Below are 22,149 nucleotides of genomic sequence, written 5' to 3' on the forward strand. Positions count from 1 at the left end.
AGCACTCATTCATGATAAACATGTTCAGGAAACTGGGACTAGAAAGGAATGTCATCTATGGTTTGACTGTCTCTCAAAGGTTCACGTGCTGGAAGGTTGTTTCTTAATCTAGCAGTGTTGAGGTGATGAAACTTTTAAGAGGTGGTGCCTAATAGAAGGTGGTTACTGAGGGGCACAGACCCCAGTTAATTCCTGTGAGAACAAGTTTTCATAAAAAGAGCAAACATGTACCATTAAGTCTCTCTAGCTTCCTGATTACTATGTGATCTTTCTTTCTTGGATATGCCATATGCCATATTATGATACAGCCAATGAAGCTCTCACCAGAGGCTGAACAGATGGGGCCATTTGATCTTGGACTTTTACCTTCCAAAGTTGTGAGTTAAGTAAGCCTCTTTTCTTTTTAAGTACCCAGCATCAGATATTTTGTTATAGCAAAAATAACAAACTGACACAATTACCTCTCCCAAAACAATATAATCCAAATATAGTTCACATCATAATTAGTGGTTAAAGAGTGAATACTTCCCTTCTAAGATTGGGAAAATGCAATGATATTTTGCTCAACAAAATATTAAGGGTTCTAGCAAGTGTTACAAGGTAAGAAAAGGAAATAAAAGTCATACAGATTGCAAAGAAAGAAATAAAATTGTTCTTCCATGTAGACAACATGATTGTATAGAAAATACTAAGAAATCTACAAAAACAAACCAATAAAGCCACATAAAACTAATTTGTGAGTTTAGAAAAGTCACTGGATATAAAATTAACCCACAAAAGCTAATTGTATCAATGACAAAATTATAGAAATAGAGAACAGCTTAATGGTAGTCAGGGGCTAGGCAGGAGGGAAGGGAGGGAGATAGCTGTGGCTAACAAAAGGTAACGAAGATGATTTTTGTGATGGAGCTGTTCTGTTTCTCTGCTACAGTGGTGGTCACACAAAGTTACATACAACCAACATTTCATAGAACTGAATATACATACACACAAATGAGTGCATGACTGTTAAAATTTGAATAAGGTAGGTGGGTAGTATCAATGCCAATTTCTTGGCTGTGGTATTATAATAAAGTTAGGCAAAATGTTACCATTGGGAGGAACTGGTCTGTCTGTATTATTTCTTACAATTGCACACAGATGTACAATTATATCAATATAACAAGTAAATTGGAACTCAAACATTACTACTGAGAATTCAAAATACACCCATTCTTGAAAATAATTTGATAATTTATTACAAAGTTACAAATTTATTACAAAGTTAAACATACATATGACCCAGAAATCCCACTCCTAGGGAAATAAAACCTTAAATTCATACAAAAACTGTACACAAAGATATGCAGCTCTATTTTAACAAAACTGAAAACACTCTAAATGTCTTTCAGTGGATAAATGCATAAATAAAACTGGGTATATCCAGCAACAGAATACTACTCAGCAATAAGAGGAACAAACTATCCAACCACTTGGGTGAATATTAAAGATGTTACACTGAGTGAAAGAAACCAGTCTCAAAAAGTTACATGCTATATAATTACACTTATATGACATTATCAATAAGACAAAAATGTAGTCCTGGAAAAGAATGGCTGCAAGAGGTCAGCATGGGAGAAAGGCTTGACTATAAAGGGATAACACAAGGAGTTTTTTAGAATGTTGTTACTCTTTGTATCCTGATTGTGGTGGTAGTTCCAGAAAACTATATGTTAAAATTTATAGAACTGTGTACCAAAATTAAGAAGTCATTTTGTCTGCATAATTTAAAAATAAAATTTAAAAAGCAATTTTGATATTTACGTCTTATATTTAATGTATTCATAGAGGCTATTTAGAATTTAGTTCTATGTAACATAATTCTAAAAACAATGCTTTAAAGAGTATTATAGGCTTCATTTTATAGTGTACAATGGAGTTCACAGAGCATATATGAAAATCTAATTTAAATTTCAACTAAGAAAAAAACCAATGGTTTTAATGTCAGAAATGCTCAGTAAATACCATGTATAAGAACACGTGTTTTAGCAATTTTTTACTCAAGTTATAGCTGCAGACAACATGCTGCAAAAGTGTCTACTAATGTTTTAAATGTAAGAAGTAAATTTAGGTTTGTTGAGGGATTAATGGTGATTATAATAATCATTAAATAGTAAATAAAAAAGTTAAATGACCTATGAACAAGCTAAAAGCCAGGCAGGTGACTTAAAACAAAGATTAATTTTGTAATTCTTCAATTAAGATATTAGATGAAAAACCATGACACTAGATCATATCAAAGATGATAGACATTAGAATCAAATAAATTATTGTCTGCCAAGAAATGAGCATTAATATTCATTAGCCCCATAAAATTTGAATAAACAATCTAGTACAAAATAGCATTTTTAAAAAACATCCTTGAGGGTCGGGGATTTAGCTCAGTGGTTTTGCCACCTGCTGCGCAAGCGCAGGGACCCAAGTTCAATCCCCAGAACCAAAAAAAAAAAAATCCTTGAATGTGTCTTGAAGGCATATAATGTTTTCAAAATATATCCTAAATGTACCCTAAATACTACATTCAAACCAGGAAATTATGCTATACATTCAAATCAGCTAAGTTTTAAAAATTACCTTGCTATAATTAATATTTCTGTAAGCAGATAAGTTTCCAATTCTGTCTATGATTATTCTGAACTTAGAAAAAGACAGGAGGTCAGCCTATCTGTGAAACAGATCAGTCCTTCAGATGTTCTCAGAAGGCTTCTGCGTTAAATTGAACAATCTATACAGAAATGTCTGTGATGGCATAAAACTGCGTGTTCTGTATTTCCTTCACATTGTATGGAACATTGGTCCTACTGTAGCTATAATATCTGCATAGGGAGTACTTTGACTCAGCTCAATAACCTGCTGTTTTTTTAGGATAAGAAAGCTACAAAATTTGGTAGCAGCTTGTTTTCGGTCACTATTTCTGCAAAGGTTCTTCAGACTAAAGGACTGCATCCCCATCTTGTTAGATTCCTGAGAAAATAGAAGAGAGGGAAAGGAAGGGAAACAAAATCATTAGAAGTAAAGCAGGCTGTGGGTGCATTATGAACAACAAAAGATGGAGTTTTTTGATAAGTGATTATGATATCCTTCAATGGAGAAATACAGAAAACTCTAATAAACTTATAAAACCACCGTAGGTCACTAAGCACAAGCTTGGCTCATTGAAAAAAATGCATGAAAAAGAACCTTGAAATGTTATACAAATTCATAATGTGTTATATAAATGCTAGGTCTTTAAAAATTGATGTCAAAATAAATTCCTTCTATGAAAAGTGCAATTAGTTTAGACTTGTAGGCAGAAAAATTATATAGCACTTTGGAAGGCTTCAAATATAATGCAAATGGTCAGTTTATCAGGCTTACTTTGACTATAAACAATGAACTTTACTATGACTATAAACAATGTTAGTAGTAAATGGAGAAGTACATTTGTATGTTTTAGTGGCAGGGGAATATAACTAAACATCTCCCAGTTTCTTTATACAGATTAAAAAGATGTTGGAATCATCATAGGGCACATATATACCTACTAGAAATAAGGTACAATAAAGTAATTATGGGTGAAAATAATTGCTTTCATAAAGACTAAGACTTGGAATCACCTTCCTACAGAAGTTTAATTTTTAGTTAGAAATATTGTAATGAATACTGGCCAATATCCCCATGAGTATCAAACTCCTTGGATGGTTGTTAAGCACTTTTAGAAATATCATACAAGTTTTTGCCAGTCTACAACACTTAACAAATTAATAAGTTAATATTTTATTGTGGTTTATCTTAATCAAAGTTGTGGCCCAGAGTCAGCAGCCTTTCAGAGGTTGTATACTTAGCCTTCATTTATTCCTTCCTTTGTGCAACAAGATATGGATTTGGTAGTTTTTTTCCCCCTGGGAGAGAGTGGGAACAGCTTTTTCAATTTTAAAAATTCTCTTGAGAAACCTTGAGGGAACAAATATGCAAGATGAACATATGTGCTTAGTTGTGTTTCCTTCAGAAGCCCTTTTGAAAAATGAGAGTAAAGGAATAAAAAATGACAAAAGAGATTAAGAAAATGGAAGACACAACTGACTTAGCAGAGGAGAGAAAGCTGATACCTAAGTATCAACAGAGAGGGGAAAACCAGCAAAAATCAAGCCAACTTGAGGTATAGAACCTTGAAAAAACTCAGGAGCTGGAGACATAAGCTAGAGATGAGACTGAAAACAGAATTCCTTGAAACTCAGGGGAAGTTAGGCCTTCTGTCCGCTCCACAGCCTCTAAGAACGAGAGACCACTATATAGAGCAGCAGCAGGCAAGAAAGTATTTTTCTGGAGATACCAACCATTGAAGCTCTGGATTTGGGACACTGGCACTGTAGATGGGGAAGGAAAAATGCCATGCCACAAACTACAAGATTAAGTGACATTCCACACCTGTACAATGAGACAACTAACCTTTCCCTGACTTCTTTTTCATTCCTGAACAACTGGCATCATGCATATATCGCCTAGGTAGTAGCTGAAAAAAATGCTCTGAGAAAACTGACCACTCAAAAAGAAAAACTTCTTTAGATGATGGTATCTGGGGAAAGGGCACCACCAGTTAACTCACTATTAAGACCACAAGACTACATACAAGCCCTGTCCATGGCCATGTAACTTCCAAAATCAGTTTTTTGGTGTCTTAGTCTTAAATAAAAGCAGATAACCAAAGATCCACCAGACATTTAAATCTCTAACAATAAAAAATAAAAAGAACACATTCAAGAGAATCACTAAAATAATTCAGGAAGCAGAAGAAGACTGTAACTTCTAAAGTTGAGAAGTTTTTCACTGCATCTGTGAAAAGTGACAAGGATAAAGGAAGACAGTGGGAAGGACAGTGCAAGAGACCATGAAAGGACACAAGGAAACTCATTGGGGTTTTAGATATGTTCCTTATCCTGAGTATAGTGATGGTTTCATAGGTATATACATAAGTCAAGACTCATCTCACTGTGTACTGTACATTAAACATGCATAGTTCATTTTATGTTAACCATACTTCAAAAAAGGTTCTTTTTTTATGATACTGTGGTTTGCACTGAGATACATCCTCCGCCTTTTTTATTTTTTATTTTGAAATAGGGCCTCACAAAATTGCTAAATTGTCTAGACTGTACTTGAACTTGTGACCCTTCTGTCTCAGCTTCCTGGAGTGCTACGATTACAGGTGTGTGCCACTATGCCTGGCAACAAAGAGTTTTTAATTAAATAAATAATTATTTAGAAAGGATTAGGATTTTACGAAACAAAAAAGTAGCTAGTAACTAAAAGACCAACACATAAAAAGCAGCTCCTGAAAAACAAAAAAGTGAAAGCAAAAATAAAAATTTCATAAAGCCTTAAATCCAAAGTTGAGGGCATCTTCTAGTGAAAGGAAAAATACAAAAACAAAGGAAATTAATATGGAGAATAAAGGATATTTTTTAAATAGAAGGAGCAATTCAAGAGATTCATTAACCTATACACCCTTCAAGAAGAGAGGAGATAAATGAAGTGGACAGCCAAAAAAATTCATAGAAACCAAGGATTATCTCATTACAAGAACACACTACATGCTCAGCACAGTAAACTTTTTAAAAAGCACATCATCATGAAATTTCAGAACACTAGAGATAAAGAAAGAATCCAAAAACTTTCAGAGAGAAAACAAAGATCACCTACAAAGGATCACGAACCAAGGAAGAATCTGACCTTTCAATAACAACACAAGAATCCTAGAAATGTTACACAGCTTTCAATATTGGAAATAAATTATTTCTAACTTATGTCCAGAGACAACCAATAAAATTTAAGGTGAAAAAAAGAAAATTTCAGATTTGTTTGCAAGGCCTCTGTCTCCAACCCACTATTTATCTCAGGAAATTATGAGACAATATTAATCACTACAATTTTAAGATAAAAGAAAATCAAAGCACTAAGAAACAGAACTAAGAGGGAACAGAGACATTTTCATGTTTATGATGACAGAATGTCCTAAGATAGAAGCTGTAATGATTAAATCAAACAACAATAAAAAAAACCTCCTTGAAGTTTATAAGAAATGTAATTATACTGGGAAGATTCAGTAGAACTGAATCTTTTTTTTACATAATCTTTGTGGCAGTAAGTTTAGTTGTCCCTTAATGTCCATTATCTTCTTCCATAGCAGTAGAATTATTAGCAGGGCTTACGGTTACTAAATGAGAACTTATTTCCCAGATAGAGGTGGCAATGCAAGATAAGTTCTGATCAGTGTGAAAAGTTTCACACAAAATTTCTGGGCTATACCCTTAAAGAAAGTTTTGTTGCTGATTGGAATACAGACATGCTATCAGAATTTGGCCACAACAAAATGATAAAAGATTGTTTTGTTTTCATAAATATCCAGATGCCTAGGGTCAATATTTTATTTATTTTTAAAACAAAAATAGAGTTGACAAACCCTAACATCTTACCCGTAAACGATTTAACATCTGAAATAATCTTTGATTCCATCTCTCAGCTTCACTGTTTTGTTCATTCTCTGATGACTCCTGTTAAATGATTGATAAATAAAATATGTCATTTAAGCAAATTTTACTGAATGTTAATTACATGTCAAGCATAGTGTTAGCTACTATCAGAAAAACAACCATAACACTGAGTCCTACCAAACAAAGATCTTATAGTCTGATAATGGGGAGAGTGAGACTAACACAAATATACATCAACCTGTGGAGGATTGCACATATACTCCCCACACTGTCTTCTGATAAGGAGATCCAAAGTAGGAGATTGTGCAATCTTATTGGTAATGTATCCCAGAGCACTACGTCCTTATGTACCCTGAAAAGTAAATTTAGCAAAGACAAGCACTTTCAGCTAGATCTATTCTTTTTCTGGTCAATCTGAACTCAGCTGACAGGAGTAAATATAAAGCTACAGAAAAAAACTGTCTTGTAAAGCTATATAAAAGTTATAAGAACTTTTATATGGTTATAGAGAAGCTCTAAAAATAGCTGGTGTTTAGTAATTTGTGACAGTTGGGTTAGAAACCTTTCACAGTTTGAAAGTGCCTTATCCAGAAAAGGTTAACCCACTGCCTGTCATGTTACCCAAACAGATTCATTCTTTCCATCTTAAAAGATTAACCACTGTATCTTAATATTTAAAATTGTAAAGTTGAAATCTCTTTACAAGAACTCATTGTCGTCCCTACCAACTAACACTTTGTGAGCTGAGAACAGAACCTGGGCACAAGAAAGGTGATGAATCTGATAGAAGAGCAGCATACAAAGGGCTGGGGGAGGAAAGTTGCACAGAGCTGACCTACTTTACCATTTTTCCTAGGCTAGCTCTGACCAACAGCACCTGTGTTAACCCTTATCACATGTCCCCTGTTTGTCTAGCTTCATCCACAGCTCTGGAGCCCAGACACTTCCTCAAAGTACTTTTGATTTCATGACCTCTAAGAGAATTTCGGGAATTGCAAAAATATTCTGCCTCATATTTTAAATCATTTGAGGCTAAAGGGACTCTCTGATTCAGTCCAGGAACTGTTGAGTCCCTGCTTCCAGGACTGGCTACATAGCATGGTCCTGCCTGTGCCGTGACCTTTCTTACATCCCAATGAGAGTGAGTTGAAAATATGGTCACTTTTTTCCTGAAGAGTTTCCCAGAATCTATCCAGTTACATTGTATGCTTATTCTCTTCTGGTCTGTCCTTGGGTAAATTAATTCATGTAATAACTCATATTTATTTTATTGTTAAATACACATGTAAAAATCTGTTAGATTCATGAAACTGTAGCTTCACCTGTAATGTACAGCTAACCAGAAAAAAAGCACAGAATAGTCTTCTGTTTTGCTAATGCCAATACATTTGATCTGTGTAGACACCCTACAACTGAACCCATTGTGTGGAAAGTCCAGAGGATTATTTAAACAGCTAAACTCATGCTATGTTGTGGTTTGCTGGATCATATATGAAAACAACCTGTGTCTATGGAAGCAAAGAGACTGGAAAAAATGAATCAACTCACTTATGGATCAGCTATATGAATGTTTCAGGTAAAAAGTTCAGATAATGTATTCTCAGATTATCCAAAGAATTCAGCGTGTATTCCATGTATGAGAAAAACAATCTAATACTCTTATAATTAATTAAAAAGATAACTTATTTAAAAACTAATGTCAGACATTAAGAGGTATCTTGATATTACTTATTTTAAAAACTTTTGCTAAAATTCCTTACAATCTTAAACATGTCTTTAGTACTCTATGACAAAGAACAGAAAAATAAGTCAGTAACACAGGAAATCAGTTGAGTAAAAATTTACTTTTGGCTTTGCTATCAACATGTGGCCCTTTGAAAAGGTCATTTTCATTTTCTGATTTCTAGAAAAATTGCCCACACTATTTTGTAAGAAAAATTTCAAATGCCCTAGGCCAATGGTGGCAAACCTATGGCCACAGCCAGTTGTTTGTATCATTGAAAACTCTAAGAGGTTCACCATCACTGCCTAAGCTATACCCCTAATAAGCATGGTTTCTCTAGAGATTTTTTTTTTTTTGAGACAGGGTCTCACTATGCAGTCCAGGCTGACCTTGAACTCACTATGGAGCCCAGGCCGGACACAAATTCACAGGGATCCTCCTGCCTCAGCCTCCAGAGTGCTGAGATTACAGTCATGAGCCACCATGCCTGGCTCTCTAGATATTTTATAAGCTTAAAAAAAATTTAAAACAGTGATTTTCAACATTTAAAAACCTATCACTACTGTTGATAGGCATAGAAGTTGTACACATTCCTTTAAAATTATTTGAAGTTTCAAAATAATGACAAAAGAAAAAGTAAAATTTGAATGTTTTATCAAAGTATTCACAGGGCCGAGGATTTAGCTCAGTGGTGCCACCTCCTGCCTCGAAAATGCAAGGTCCTGAGTTCAATCTCCCGTACGAAAAAAAAAAAAAAAAAAAAGTATTCACAAACATCTCTACTGAGATTACAAATTTAAATTATAACTTTAGAAAGTAACAAGACAGCACTAAAAACTAAATTTTAGATAAATAAAATATTCAATATTAGGAACATTTTTAAAGAATATCTCCAAAAGTACACATACTTACCAATTCCACTGGACAATATTCTTGGGCCAAGAAAGCATTCTTTATAGATGATTTCTCAGCAGCTTGAGGGATCATTTCAATAATATCCTGCTATAAAAAAATTAGAGAAAGAGGTAATTCTGCTAGTGGCTATTTCAAGAACAATCTAATTTTGTTAAATGGTTTAATAATATGAATGAATGTTCATTTCTCAAACTAATTTAAAATATTACCACATCCTCAAAATTTTATTTCTAAAATATCCCAGATAGGTAGCTCCTAACTTAAACATTTCTTTCTTCCATATGCCTCCATACAAGTAAAGAACTTGTATACTTTTCCCTTTTTGCTTCCCATCTTTTTCCTACTTCCTCCTCCATTGAAGGCTTCATGACAAAAGTCTCTATTGCTGTGCTATTGTTTTCTTTTGAAGCATTTTATCTAGTCCTAGCTTCCTCGGGCCAGTACCAGATGGCAGAGGAAAAAGATTTTAGTCAATATAAGGAATTGTATTTTATTTTTTATTATATGTATTTGTGGAGGTTTATCATGTTTTTCTTTTACTTTTTATGAATAGCCTACATTTTAGATATTCTCAATTATAGTTACTATACATGAAAATTCTGTTTTATGAGGATTCGAAAATGATTACTCAGAATCAATATTTTCATGTCCCTTCAAATTGACTGTGCTTCCATACATCAACCATATTTCACATTTTTTCACCATTTTGGGAGCAAAGTAAAAATGGAATTGAAGGTTAAAATATAGCATAGGGTAAAAAGAGTAAAGGTTCAAAAGAACAGGTATATCAATCTCTTCCCTTATTTCCACTTCAAGCACATAATGGGGAAATTATATTGTTATTATGCCTATAATAACTGTACTTGTTTTCCTTCCAAACATCATAATCTAAACAAGCCTGTCTAATCATAATTTTCAGTAGGTACTTTCTAAGAAACACCTGAGCCCATGTGAGGAATATAGTCTTGGCAACCCAGCATATGATACCCAGTGTATTATCAAATATTTAATAAAATATATCCTGTTTTAAAGCACTGTGCAACTATCTTTCCTTCCAAGGGCATTCAGTTTCACTGTAGATTAACTTTGAGTTCCCTGAGTGGTCATCAAAATGCAGTGATGATGCAACGTACCAGAAAAGAACTGGTTTATTTTCATCTAGTATGATAATATTTACATTTGTACAACCAATAAAGTGACAAGTGAGGAAATATTTTAAAGCACATTGTTTCTAACTATTTTTAAATAGCTATTTTTCAAATGAAGATTGTATCTTCAAATAAAAAGTTTAAAAATTTGTTTGGTCACGGATCATTAACCTTTCAGATTCAAAGTCAAGGTAATTGATGGCTTAAAACACACTAGTGGCAGGAAGGGTGAAGTTATGATGAGAAACAAAACAGGCTTATTGGTTAGACTCCGGATATATTCCATGACATATTGAACATGAGGATTCTCAGCATAGAGCCAGATTCAAGGTCAAACAATGATTCATTTAATAGATTGTGAAAAATACTATCTCAGTGTGAAACTACTTTATCTTGTGATTCAATTATCCTAAACTTCTACAGAATATTGTCTCACAAATGAAAATCATGTTTTACCCTGTAGTATTGCTTACTAAAAAAATGTAGATTGAAGAAATATGATCTATAAAAGTGAGAAGATAAATCAGAGTCCCAACATTCTTTCACCAAAGCTGTGTCAAAAAAATATTTTTATGATTCTCTCTAGTTAACTTACCTCAGAGTTACTATTTTTACTGATATCCTCATTAGAGCTACTCTTAAACTCATCAATCACATCCTTCCAAATGTGGGGGTGACTTAACTCTTGGTGGGAATTTGGCTCTTCCATCATGGAGATCTCTGAATTATCAAGGAAGTAAAGAATATTTCACTAACATACCTTTCAAACATAAATTGGGATATGGTTGTTACAAAAGAAAACTTCTCTGATGGACAACTTAGAATCCAAGAATTCAATAAAGGGTATACAAACTTTCTTATAGCTCCCCTAATTCTCACATATTAATCTTTTTCTCCTCATCTGTCTCTATCACCTCCACTCCCCATCCATTGCCAAATCCACATATTTATACATTGACTCCATCCTCATTTTCACACATTCATTCACAAGGCAACATGGGGAGTTCAAGTCCATTAGGGTATATTATTCAGTAGATTTTTTTTTTTTGTACCAGGGATTGAACTTGGGTCCTTGCGCTTGAGCAGCTGGAGGCAAAACCACTGAGCTAAATCCCCAGCCCAATATTCAGTAGATTTTAATGCCTTCAGGAAGGGTGATTGGGAAGTGGAGGCTCATTCACCATATAAGTTGGTTTTATAACTACTTTATAATTGTCACAAAAATAATCAATTGTAAATTCTTTATGGATATATAGTAATACTATGTTTCAGGTTAATTGTGTTGTTATCCTACATGATTTTTCATGTTAGTTGTTTTAAAGTGAAATATTATATTGCTAGATATAAAGATTTTCTTTCTTAATGGTTTGTGAGTACTGACTTTGGGAATAGGGAAAGTGAGAAAGAGAAAGAAAAAAACCCAATGGTCTACATAGTATATATAGTTTCATCTTTGTAATGAAGTCTTTCAGACAAAAATAAATCTGAAAAATAGAAAAATGAAATACTGAAGTAATTATTTTAAGTTTAAATACTCATCTAGATAGCATTTATACTTGAAAATAGGGAATCGCTTCCCATTTTCACTCTGAAATGTAAAATGAGACTTTTGTTTTCACGATATTCCTCTTAACATTAACAGAATTGGGAAGTCTCACCTACTACATTTTGTCTTCCCAGTCCTTCCCTTACTGACTTCTTCTGCGTCAATTTTCTTCCAAGTTTAAAGCCAGAGGCCAGAAAGCATTTTGTAAACAACTGTGAAAACATACATTTTTATTTCTCGTTTTTGTACCAACTCAATAAAATCATAAGCATATATACTAAAAAGTGAAAATTATAATTCATACAGATATTCAACACATTAATTTATAAATGATTATTTTTCACAAGTTCAAATTCTGTTGCATATATGTATGTAAATATGGTTTTACTTATAAAGAAACACTGCACTCAAGTAAAAGGAAAGAAACTATTACCACTTTCAGTTCACTATGAATCAAATCCTGGGCAGCAGTTGACAGAAGTGTATCCACTCCTCCCCTCTTCTTCCACATCATTAATCTTTGGGTAGGAGGTGCAAGTTCTAAAACCATGAGTGTGTCCGAAAAGGAAGTCAGCTGTTTATGCATAGTTTTGCTACTGATCTCCTTGATTGGATCTATAAGCAATCTCCTCTTTTTGCTTTTCCTTTTCTCAGCAAGGTCTAAATATTAAAAAAAGGCATAAAAGATGTTGATTTACCGCTTTGTAAAATGATATTCTAGGCACTGCATATATAAGAAATAACCTGCACAGTTTCATTGGAAAGAAAATCACTTTTGTCTCCCTTGAAGATACTTTGCAAGGTTTTTGCATACCTACAGTATCTGAGAACCCCAAAGCTGATATATATATATGTTTTTAGACAGGGTTGTGCTGTGTAGTTCAGGCTGGTCCTGAACTCACTATGTAGCCCAGGCTAGCCTTGAACTCACAGTGATCCTCCTGCCTCTGCCACCTGAGTGCTGGGATTACAGGCATGAGCCACCACACCCAGCTAAATTGATACTTCTTTAAGGTGTTGCTTAAGAGTGCTTAGCAGGGACACTATTGACCTGCTAGGTGGGCAACTGAGGAAACATGGAGCCGATGTCATATTTAGAGGGAAATTAACCAATCTGGAAGTTAAAATACCTGTGTAACAGGATAGCTTTTTGAGACAGAATTTGTATTTGTGCAGTGTATTTTTCCTCTTCTGCTGAAATTTATAGAAAAATCCAAAGTAGTAGCTATATCCATGGGATATAGGTTAGGGAATTTTACCAGACAGAAAGTAGAAATCAAGCTTTTCTTTAGTAAAGGTGCAAAAGGGGAGAAAGGATTAGATTTTCCAGTGGAGGAAGATCTGAGATCTGATGTAGCTAGGAGGAACAGGAACCACCTTGTTGAAATGGTTTAGTAAAATCTTGGGAACATGACAAAATTCTACAGGGCCTGCCTGTGTAGCTGGGACAATGAACATGGCAAACTGACGTGGTTGATGACCAGGGGTTCAATTCTACCTACTATACCCCTCACTCAAATTTTGGTACTACATGGCTCTGTGCAGACAGGGGAGCTGTGCAGATTGAATTTCTTGCCAGTTCCATGGAAAGAGGCTGAGTTTTTAAAAAACTGAGTTTTGGCTGGGGATTTAGCTCAGTGGTTTCACTGCCTGCTGCGCAAGGGAAAGGACCCAAGTTTATCCCCAGTAACAAAAAACAAACAAAAAAACTCCCTGAGTTTTATTCCCTGTATGTCTGAGTTTGTACACTGAACTTTATATCATTATACTACTGAAAAAGCCAATGTTTTTAAACAAACTAGTTATATATTAGGCTCATACTTTACTGTTATTATTTTCATTCATGTGTATGACATATAATGATTACATTTACTGTGGCTGTTTGTTACCACTCCCCCCTTCTCTCTCCATTGGCCTCTTGGACTCCTTTCCATTTACAAAAAAAATCTACCTCTGGATTCCTTTCATCAATCTTTTATTTGCTCTTATTTATACTTTGCATTACTTAAATGAGAGAAACCATATGGTATTTTTGTGTGTCTGATTTATTTCACTTAACATTGTTTTCCGGTGAATCCATTTTTCCAACATATGTCTGAAATTTATACTTCTTTATAGCTGAGTAGTATTCCATTATGTATAGATAGGACATTTATCCTTTCATCTGTTGATGGGCATACTAACTGCTTTCAGTACTTAGCTATTATGAATTGTTCTACAATAAACACTCGTATGAATACATTGCTGTAATATGATAACTTTAGCTTTTCTGGGAAGATACCTAGAAGTGGAATAATTGGGTCAATGGAATTTCTATTTTTAGTTTTTTGAGAAATCTCCATACTGGTTTCCATACACTAATTACATTCCCCTAGTTACACTAGTTTACAGTAGTTTACATTCCCCCCAACAATGTTTAAGGGCTCCTTTTTCACAACATTCATGCCAGCATTTGTTATTATTTTTTTACAAGAGGTAGAAAAATAGTTTATTAGCATGTTCAAAGTAGTCAAGATTTGAACAAACATCATAATCCCCACAGCAGCCCTGTGAGGTAGGTAAGTCATTGTTTTGTGATAAACTAATATTCCAAATAAAGTGCAATTCTTAAAAGAATTAATCTGCATTGGGAATAACTTACTAATGATATTAATAATTTTTTAATTATATCACTTACATATGCTCTGGTATTTGTGTTTTTATATATTTTGACTCATGGACTGCAGTAATATGTTACAGGTTAAGTTTACTGTAAACCAAATCCTATTTTTTATATTTGGGGAACTATTTAAATAAATGCTAGGATTTCTTTTTTGTAAAATAAATAACATTTTATCTTAGGTATGAAAGTACTTTTCATGGTATTCACTCAGAGAGAGAAATTCTCAGCAATGTTTCACCCATAAATATCTATTTTATAGAAAGTTATCTCAATATAGCACCAAGGCAATGTAAGATTTAATTTATTGAATGAAACCTTAGCAATTTGGTATACAGTAGTTAACTGAGTAGTCATTTAGACGTCTTCAAATATATTGCACCTAATCTCAACCCCATACCTAAAGCAGATTGTGTTGAAATGTGAACACTAAAATGAACAGGGATAAGTTCCAAAAAGTGTTTTCCCTTGAGAATTTTCATTGTTTTCCTTTAAAAGGAAAAGCAATCTTGGGGTCCTTATAAAAAAATATTCTGTGGCCAGGGATTTAGCTCAGTGGTGCCGCCACCTGCCTCACAAGCACAAGGTCCTGAGTTAGATCCCCGATAATAAAAAATAGAAATGAAACAAAAATATTCTGATAACTATAAAATTCTAGTGATTTACATTGGAAATCAAAGCTTCATGCTACCAATTACTAGCTACAAAAGAGCCAGCAAGTATTACTCTAAAAATTTATTTTTTTCTTCTGTGCCACATAAAACAACTAGGTAAAGAGATATGGGCTGGGGATGTTGTTCAATAGTTGGGCACTTGCTCATATATTTAAAGTTCATTTTTGTTAGCCCAATATTAGGAAGTATCCAGTTGCATATTATTTTTAATGGTTGGTTTTTCTGTAAAATGACTCTTTATTGGAGAATTTCCATTACATTTAATTATGAGGTTAATATTTAGGGTAGTTATGTAATTTATTTTGAGCAATAACTTTAAGGTTGGAAGCTTACTTAACACTTGGAAATCCACTGGCAGGTTTACAATATTTTAGCAAGTACTTACAATAATTTACCATTATAAAGAAATCATTTAAACCCAGAAAAAAATTCTCACGACTATTTTTTAAAAATCAGAACAAGGAAATTAGGCAAAGCAATAGTTAAAATTAGCTAAGTCATCCATAAATTGTACATTCAAATCCATTCTAAATCCCAGCAGTGCACTTTGGATTACAGTTGAGGTAGGGCAAAGAAATATAGTCAGATGTATTTTTTTTTTACTTAAATTCTTTTATTGGTACAATTTAGGTATACAACACATTTACATTTCTCATTGGGAACTTGTACCTTTACATGATGCATCTTGGCTCTTATTCTTTTCCCAATCCTAGCCCTCCCTTCACCCCCTCCACTCTTCCCTATTTATAAAGACTTTGTTTCCATTTTTTTCCATTTCTCATCATTTTTTCTTTCCCTTCTTTCCATTCCCCTGCCCCTCCCACTACCCCTACCCCTTTGGACCTTTTCTTCCTATTTGGCATTATCGATTATTCATTCTAAACATTGGTACATTTTAGGTATACAATATAATGACATTCATCATTGGAAATTTGCACCTTTACATAATCTCTCTTGGTTCTTATTTTTCACCCTTCCCCTGCCCTCCCTTCAACCCCTCCATCATTGCCTATTTACAAAGATTTTGTTTCCATTTTTCCATTTTCTCATATTAATTCCATTCCCTTCTTTCCTTTCCCATACCCTTCCCATTTCCCCCTCTCCTTTGCCCCTTTTCTTCCTATTTCACATTATCTATTATACCTTTTAGTCCTTATTTACACTTTCAGTTTCTCACACTAGAGAAACTATTTGGTATTTACACATGTGTGTCCTATTTATTTCACTTAAGAGTATCGCCTCAATGTGCATCCATTTAGCAATAAATGTCTCTAATTTCTCATTTGCTATGGCTGAATAGTACTCCATTTTATTAAAAAAAACCACATTTTCTTTATCCAGTCTCCAGTTGATAGGCATTTGGGCTGTTTCCAAGTTTTAGCTAGTACAAATTGTGCTGCTATGAACATGGGTGCACATATATCACTGTGGTATGATTCTTTTAATTCTTTGGAGAAGATACCCAGCAGGGGAATAGCTGGTTCAAATGGGACTTCTAGTCCTAGTTCGTTGAGGTATCTACATACTGATTGCCACAGTGGTGGCACCAGTCTACACTCCCACCAGCAGTGGAATAGGGTTCCTCTTTCCCCACAGCCCCACCAGCATTTGTTATTGGTTGATTTCATGATACCAGCCATTCTTTCTGGAGTGAGGTGGAATCTCAGCATTGTTTTCATTTGCATCTCTCGAATGACCAGTGATGTTGAACATTTTTTCATGAATTTAATTGCTATTTCTACTTCTTTGTCTGAGAAATGTCTGTTCATTTCAGATGCCCATTTTCAGATTGGGTCTTTAAATTTGGGAAGTCTGATCTTTTTAAGTTCCTTATAGATTCAAGATAGTAGACCTTTGTCTGAGGAACAGCAGATGAAGATTTTTTTCCCACATTGGGGGCTGTCTCTTCACACTGCTGGTGGTTTTTCTTGCTGTGCAGAAGCTTTTTAATAAGAAGAGATCCCACTTGTTGATGGTTTGTGCTGCTTCACGGGCAACTGAGGTTTTGTTCATAAAATCTTTTCCTACACCGATGTCTTCAAGAATTCTACCTAACCTCTGTTATAGCCGGTTCAGCGTTTCTGTTTTAATACTTAGATCTTTAATCCATTTTGATTTTAGTTTAGTGCAAGGCGAGAGATATAGGTCTAGTTTTAATCTTTGGCAAGTTGAAACCCAATTTTTCCAGCACCATTTATTAAAGAGGCTATCTTTCCCCCAGTGAGGGTGTTTGGCTCCTTTATCGAAGATGAGATGGCTGAGTGTGTCTGGCATTGTTTCTGCATCTTGTAATCTGTTCTACTGGTCCTCAGGTCTGTTTCTTTGCCAGTACCATGCTGTTTTGATCACAGTAGGTTTGTAGTATAGTTTCAAGTTGGGGATTGTGATACCTGCTGCCATGTCTCTGTTACCTAGAATTGCTTTTGCTATTCTGGGTCTCTTCTTGTTCCAAATGAATTTTTCGATTGTTTTCTCAAGGTCCATGAAGCATGTTGCTAGGATCTCAAATGGAATTGCATTGAATCTATATAGCAGTTTTGAAGTATGGCCATTTTCGCTATATTAATCCTTCCTACCCAGGAGTAGGGGATGTCTGTCCATTTTCTGATATCATCTCCAATCTCTCTTTTCAGAGTGCTATAGTTTTCAGAGAAGAGGTCTTTGATTTCTTTGTTAGGTTGATTCCTAGATATTTCACTTTTTTGGATGTTATTGTGAAAGGAATTACTTGCCCTATTTCTCTCTCAGTGAGTCTGTTATTCCTGTAGAGGAAAGCTACTGATTTTTGTGTGCTGACCTTGTATCCAGCTACTTTACTGAATTTGGTTATTAGGTCTAGAAGACTATTGGTGGAGTTCTTGGGGTTTTCTATAAACAGTATCATGTCATCTGCAAATAATGACAATTTGACTTCTTCATTTCCTATCTTTATTCCTTCTATTTCTTTCTCTTGTCTAATTGCTGTGACTAATGTTTCCAAAACTATGTTGAACAGGAGTGGTGATAGTGGACATCCTTGTCTTGTTCCTGATTTTAGTGTGAAGGATTTCAGTTATTGACCATTTAGTATGATACTGGCTGTTGGTTTTTCATAGATAGCTTTTATCAGTTTGAGGTAGAGACCATCTATTCCAATGTTTTGTAGGGTTTTTATCATAAATGCATGTAGGATTTTGTCAAATGCTTTTTCTGCATCTATGGAGATAATCATATGGTTTCTGTCCTTGGCTCTATAGATATAGTGTTTTACATTGATTGATTTGTGTATGTTGAACCATCCCTGCATCCCTGGGATGAATTCCACTTGGTCAGGGTGTATGATCTTTTTGATGATCTGCATTCTATTTGCCAGTATTTTATTAAGGATTTTTGCATCTATGTTCATTAGTGAGATTGGCCTATAGTTCTCTTTTTCAGTTGTTCTTTCTCTGCTTTGGCGATCAAGGTGATGCTTGCTTCCAGGAATGAATTTGGGAGTATTGCTTCAGTTTCAATTTCATTGAAGAGTTTAAACAGTAGTGGCAGTAGTTCCTCTCTAAATGTCTTGTAGAATTCAGCATTGAAGCCATCAGGGCCTGGGCTTTTCTTAGTTGGTAAGTTTTTAATTACATTTTTGATTTCATTGGTTGATATTGGGTTGTTCAGAATTTTTAGGTCTTCTTCGTTCAACTTTGATAATTCATATGTATCTAGCAATCTGTCCATATCTTCTGTGTTTTCCATCTTATTGGCATATAGGTTCTGGAAGTAGATATTGATGATCCTTTGGATTTCTACTGGGTCTGTTGTAATTTCACCCTTTTCATTCCTAATTGCATGGATTTGGGCCTTTTCTTTCCTTTTTCTGATAAGATTGGCTAAGGGTTTGTAAATTTTGTTGATTCTTTTGAAGAACCAACTCTTGGCTTCATTGATTTTTTGTATCGTTCTCTTAGTCTCCATTGCATTGATTTCTCCTCTGATCTTTATAATTTCCTCACTTGTATGAGCTTTGGGGTTGTCCTGCTCTTCTTTTTCTAGAAGCTTGAGGTTCAGCATGAGTTTGTTTAATTGGGCTCGTTCTGTTTTCCTAATATGCATATTCACTGCTATGAATTTCCCTCATAAGACTGCTTTCATTGTGTCCCATAGATTCTGATATGTTGTATTGTGATTGTCATTTAATTGAAGGAACTGTCTGATTTCTTCCTTAATTTCCTCTGTGACCCATTGGTTATTCAGAAGTGTGTTGTTCCATTTCCATGTGTTTATGAAATTTTTCCCATTTCTTTTGCTGTTGATCTCCAATTTCATCACGGTATGGTCTGATAACATACAAGGGATAACTTCAATTCCTTTGCACTTACTTAAACATGTTCTATGAGTGAGTATGTAGTCTATTTTGGAGAACGACCCATGGGCAGCTGAGAAGAATGTGCATTCTGATTTTGTGGGGTGGAACACTCTGTAAACATCTGTTAAGTTCATTTGTTCAAGAGTTCAATTGAGTTCTAGTATTTCATTACTTATTTTTTGTCTGGCTGATCTATCTATTTGCGACAGTGGGTATTGAGGTCCCCCACTACAATTGTATTAGCGCATATATGACTTTTCATGTCCATTAGTATTTGTTTTATATAGTTGGGCGCACTAGTGTTTGGTGCATAGATATTTATGATTGTCATCTCTTCCTCTTGCAGTCTTCCCTTTACAAGGATGTAATGTCCTTCTTCGTCTCTCTTAATCAGTGTTGGTTTGAAATCTACTTGATCTGCAAAGAGGATAGCTACTCCTGCTTTTTTGGGGTTCCCTTCACATGGAGTATTGTTTTCCACCCTTTAACTTTCAGTCTATGAGTTTCTTTTTGAATTAAGTGAGTTTCTTTTATGCGTAATATTGTTGGATTTTGCTTCTTGACCCATTCTGCCAGTCTATTTCTTTTGATTGGTGAATTCAGACCATTAACATTGATGGTTATAACTGAAACATATTGACTTATCATTGTCATGACCTTTTCTTTTTGTTGAGTTCTCTCCCTTTACATTTAATTTCTTGTCACGCCAGATGGGTTCATTTTGCTTTGCTTCTTGGAGTTGTGATCCTTATTGTCTGTTCCCAGGATATTGTCTAAAATTTTTTAGAGTGCTGGGTTGGTATTCATGAAGTTCCTAAGGTGGTTTTTGTCATGTAAGTTTCTTATTTCTCCATCAATTTGGAAAGATAGTTTTGCAGGGTACATCAATCTGAGTTGGAGGCTGCTTTCTTTTAGGGCTTGGAATACTTCATTCCCAGCTCTGCTTGCCTTAATGGTTTGTGTTGAGAAATATTCTGTGATTCTGATGGGCTTTCCTTTGTATGTGATTTGTTTCTTTTCTCTCACTGCTTGTAGATCTTTGTTCTTCTGTTGAGTTTCTGGAATCTTAACAATTATATGCCTATGTGTATATATATATATTTTTAATCAAAGCTGTTTGGAGTCCTATATCCCTCACTTATCTGCATGTCAAGTTCTTCACCCCTGCTTGGGAAGTTTTCTGCCATGACTTCTGTGAAGAGTTTTTTTATGTCATCTGCACTATCTCCTGTTTCTTCTTTGACTCCAATCAGTCTTATGCTATTCTTCTTTGCATCATACAGCAGCTACTGGATTGATTTCTCATGGTCCCTTACAATTTTAAAGCATTTTTTTCTTTTCCTGGTCACTAATTGCAATCTTATCTTCTATATCTGAAATTCGGTCCTCACATTGGCTCATTATGCTGTGCAGACTTTCTATGGAGTTTTTCATCTCCTGGAAACCTATTTGCATCTGTTTGATGGATTCCATTTGATTCCTATGTTGGGATTCCATCATGTTCCTCAGCTCCTCTTTAGATTTATTAATCATGTCTTACACTATGAGCACAATCTCTGCTGTTATGTGAGAAATTATTTCTAATTTCATTTTTTCCACATCCTCCTTTGCTGCCCTTTTAGGGGGTCCAGGTGGTTGAATATCAGAGTGTTCCATCTCATTTCCCTTTGAGGTTGTTGTAGGTTATCTAGAAGTCTGGTTTTGAGACTTATTTATGTGTCTTCTCACCTGGGGGGGGGGTGCTGTTGGCGCCCACGTGGCTCACTTCCTCTGAGCTGGGAGAGGTGGGAGAGTGGCTCAGAAGCCCCTTCTTCTGGGCTGGGAGTGGTGGAACTGACAGTGGCCCAGAAGCCCCTTCCTCTGGGCCTGGAGCAGCGGGACCAATGGTGGCCTGGAAGCCTCTTCCTCTGGGCCAGGAGTGGTGGGACCCAGTCAGATATATCTTAAAGGTTTAAATTTATATAAATTAAAATACTGACTTTTATCCAGGTTTTACTTGGATATCCAAAAAGAAAAATTTAGAATTCAAGTGACAAAGTATTTTCTTAGATTTAATGATAGAATTGTAAAAACTTTTGTGGTACATATTTTAAGAATACAAAGACTACAGGTATACTTGGATACCAAGTATACCAAAAATGAAAGCCCTTGCCCCGTCAGCACAGAGGAAGTGAGCCACTTGGGCACCCGCAGCACCCCACCCCCACCCAGTTGAAATGAGAAGACAGGTAAACAAGTCTCAAAACCAGACTTCCAGATCACCTACAGCAACCCCAAAGGGAAATGAATGGAACACTCTGATACTCAACCACCTGGACTCCCTCAAATGGCAACAAAAGAGGATCTGGTAAAAAATGAAATCAGAATAATTTCTCAGAAAACAGCAGAGATTGTGCCCATAGTGCAAGACATGATTAATAAATCTAGAGCAGACAGAGATAAAAAAATAGAGGAGCTAAGGAACATGATGGAATCCCAACATAGGAAACAAATGGAATCTGTAAAACAAATGTAAACAAATTTCCAGGAGATTAAAAACTCCAGTTTTTAAAAAAGTCTACTCAGCAGAATGAGCCAATGTGAGGACTGAATTTCAGATTTAGAAGATAAGATTGTAATTAGTGACCAGGAAAAGAAAAATT

At 34.9% G+C, this 22,149-nt stretch overlaps 1 protein-coding gene across 2 annotated transcripts in view; it reads right to left on the minus strand.

Moving 5' to 3' along the window:
* Positions 1-825: 825 nt before the first annotated feature.
* Positions 826-22,149, minus strand: part of Rad21l1 (RAD21 cohesin complex component like 1) — a 54,502-nt gene continuing 33,178 nt past the window's right edge. For both annotated transcript variants that reach the window (XM_087188762.1, XM_004841152.3), the window contains exons 10-15: positions 12,275-12,501; positions 11,954-12,053; positions 10,891-11,015; positions 9,145-9,234; positions 6,492-6,569; positions 826-3,003 (exon numbers count right to left, since the gene is read on the minus strand). In XM_087188762.1, coding sequence (XP_087044888.1) covers positions 2,815-3,003; positions 6,492-6,569; positions 9,145-9,234; positions 10,891-11,015; positions 11,954-12,053; positions 12,275-12,501 — 809 coding nt within the window. In that variant the 3' untranslated portion in view covers positions 826-2,814. The remainder of the gene's footprint in view (positions 3,004-6,491; positions 6,570-9,144; positions 9,235-10,890; positions 11,016-11,953; positions 12,054-12,274; positions 12,502-22,149) is intronic.

Source organism: Heterocephalus glaber, unplaced genomic scaffold, assembly GCF_053883595.1.
Source record: "Heterocephalus glaber isolate CG9 unplaced genomic scaffold, H.glaber_assembly_v1.0 deba00001532, whole genome shotgun sequence".
Classification (NCBI taxonomy): domain Eukaryota; kingdom Metazoa; phylum Chordata; class Mammalia; order Rodentia; family Bathyergidae; genus Heterocephalus; species Heterocephalus glaber.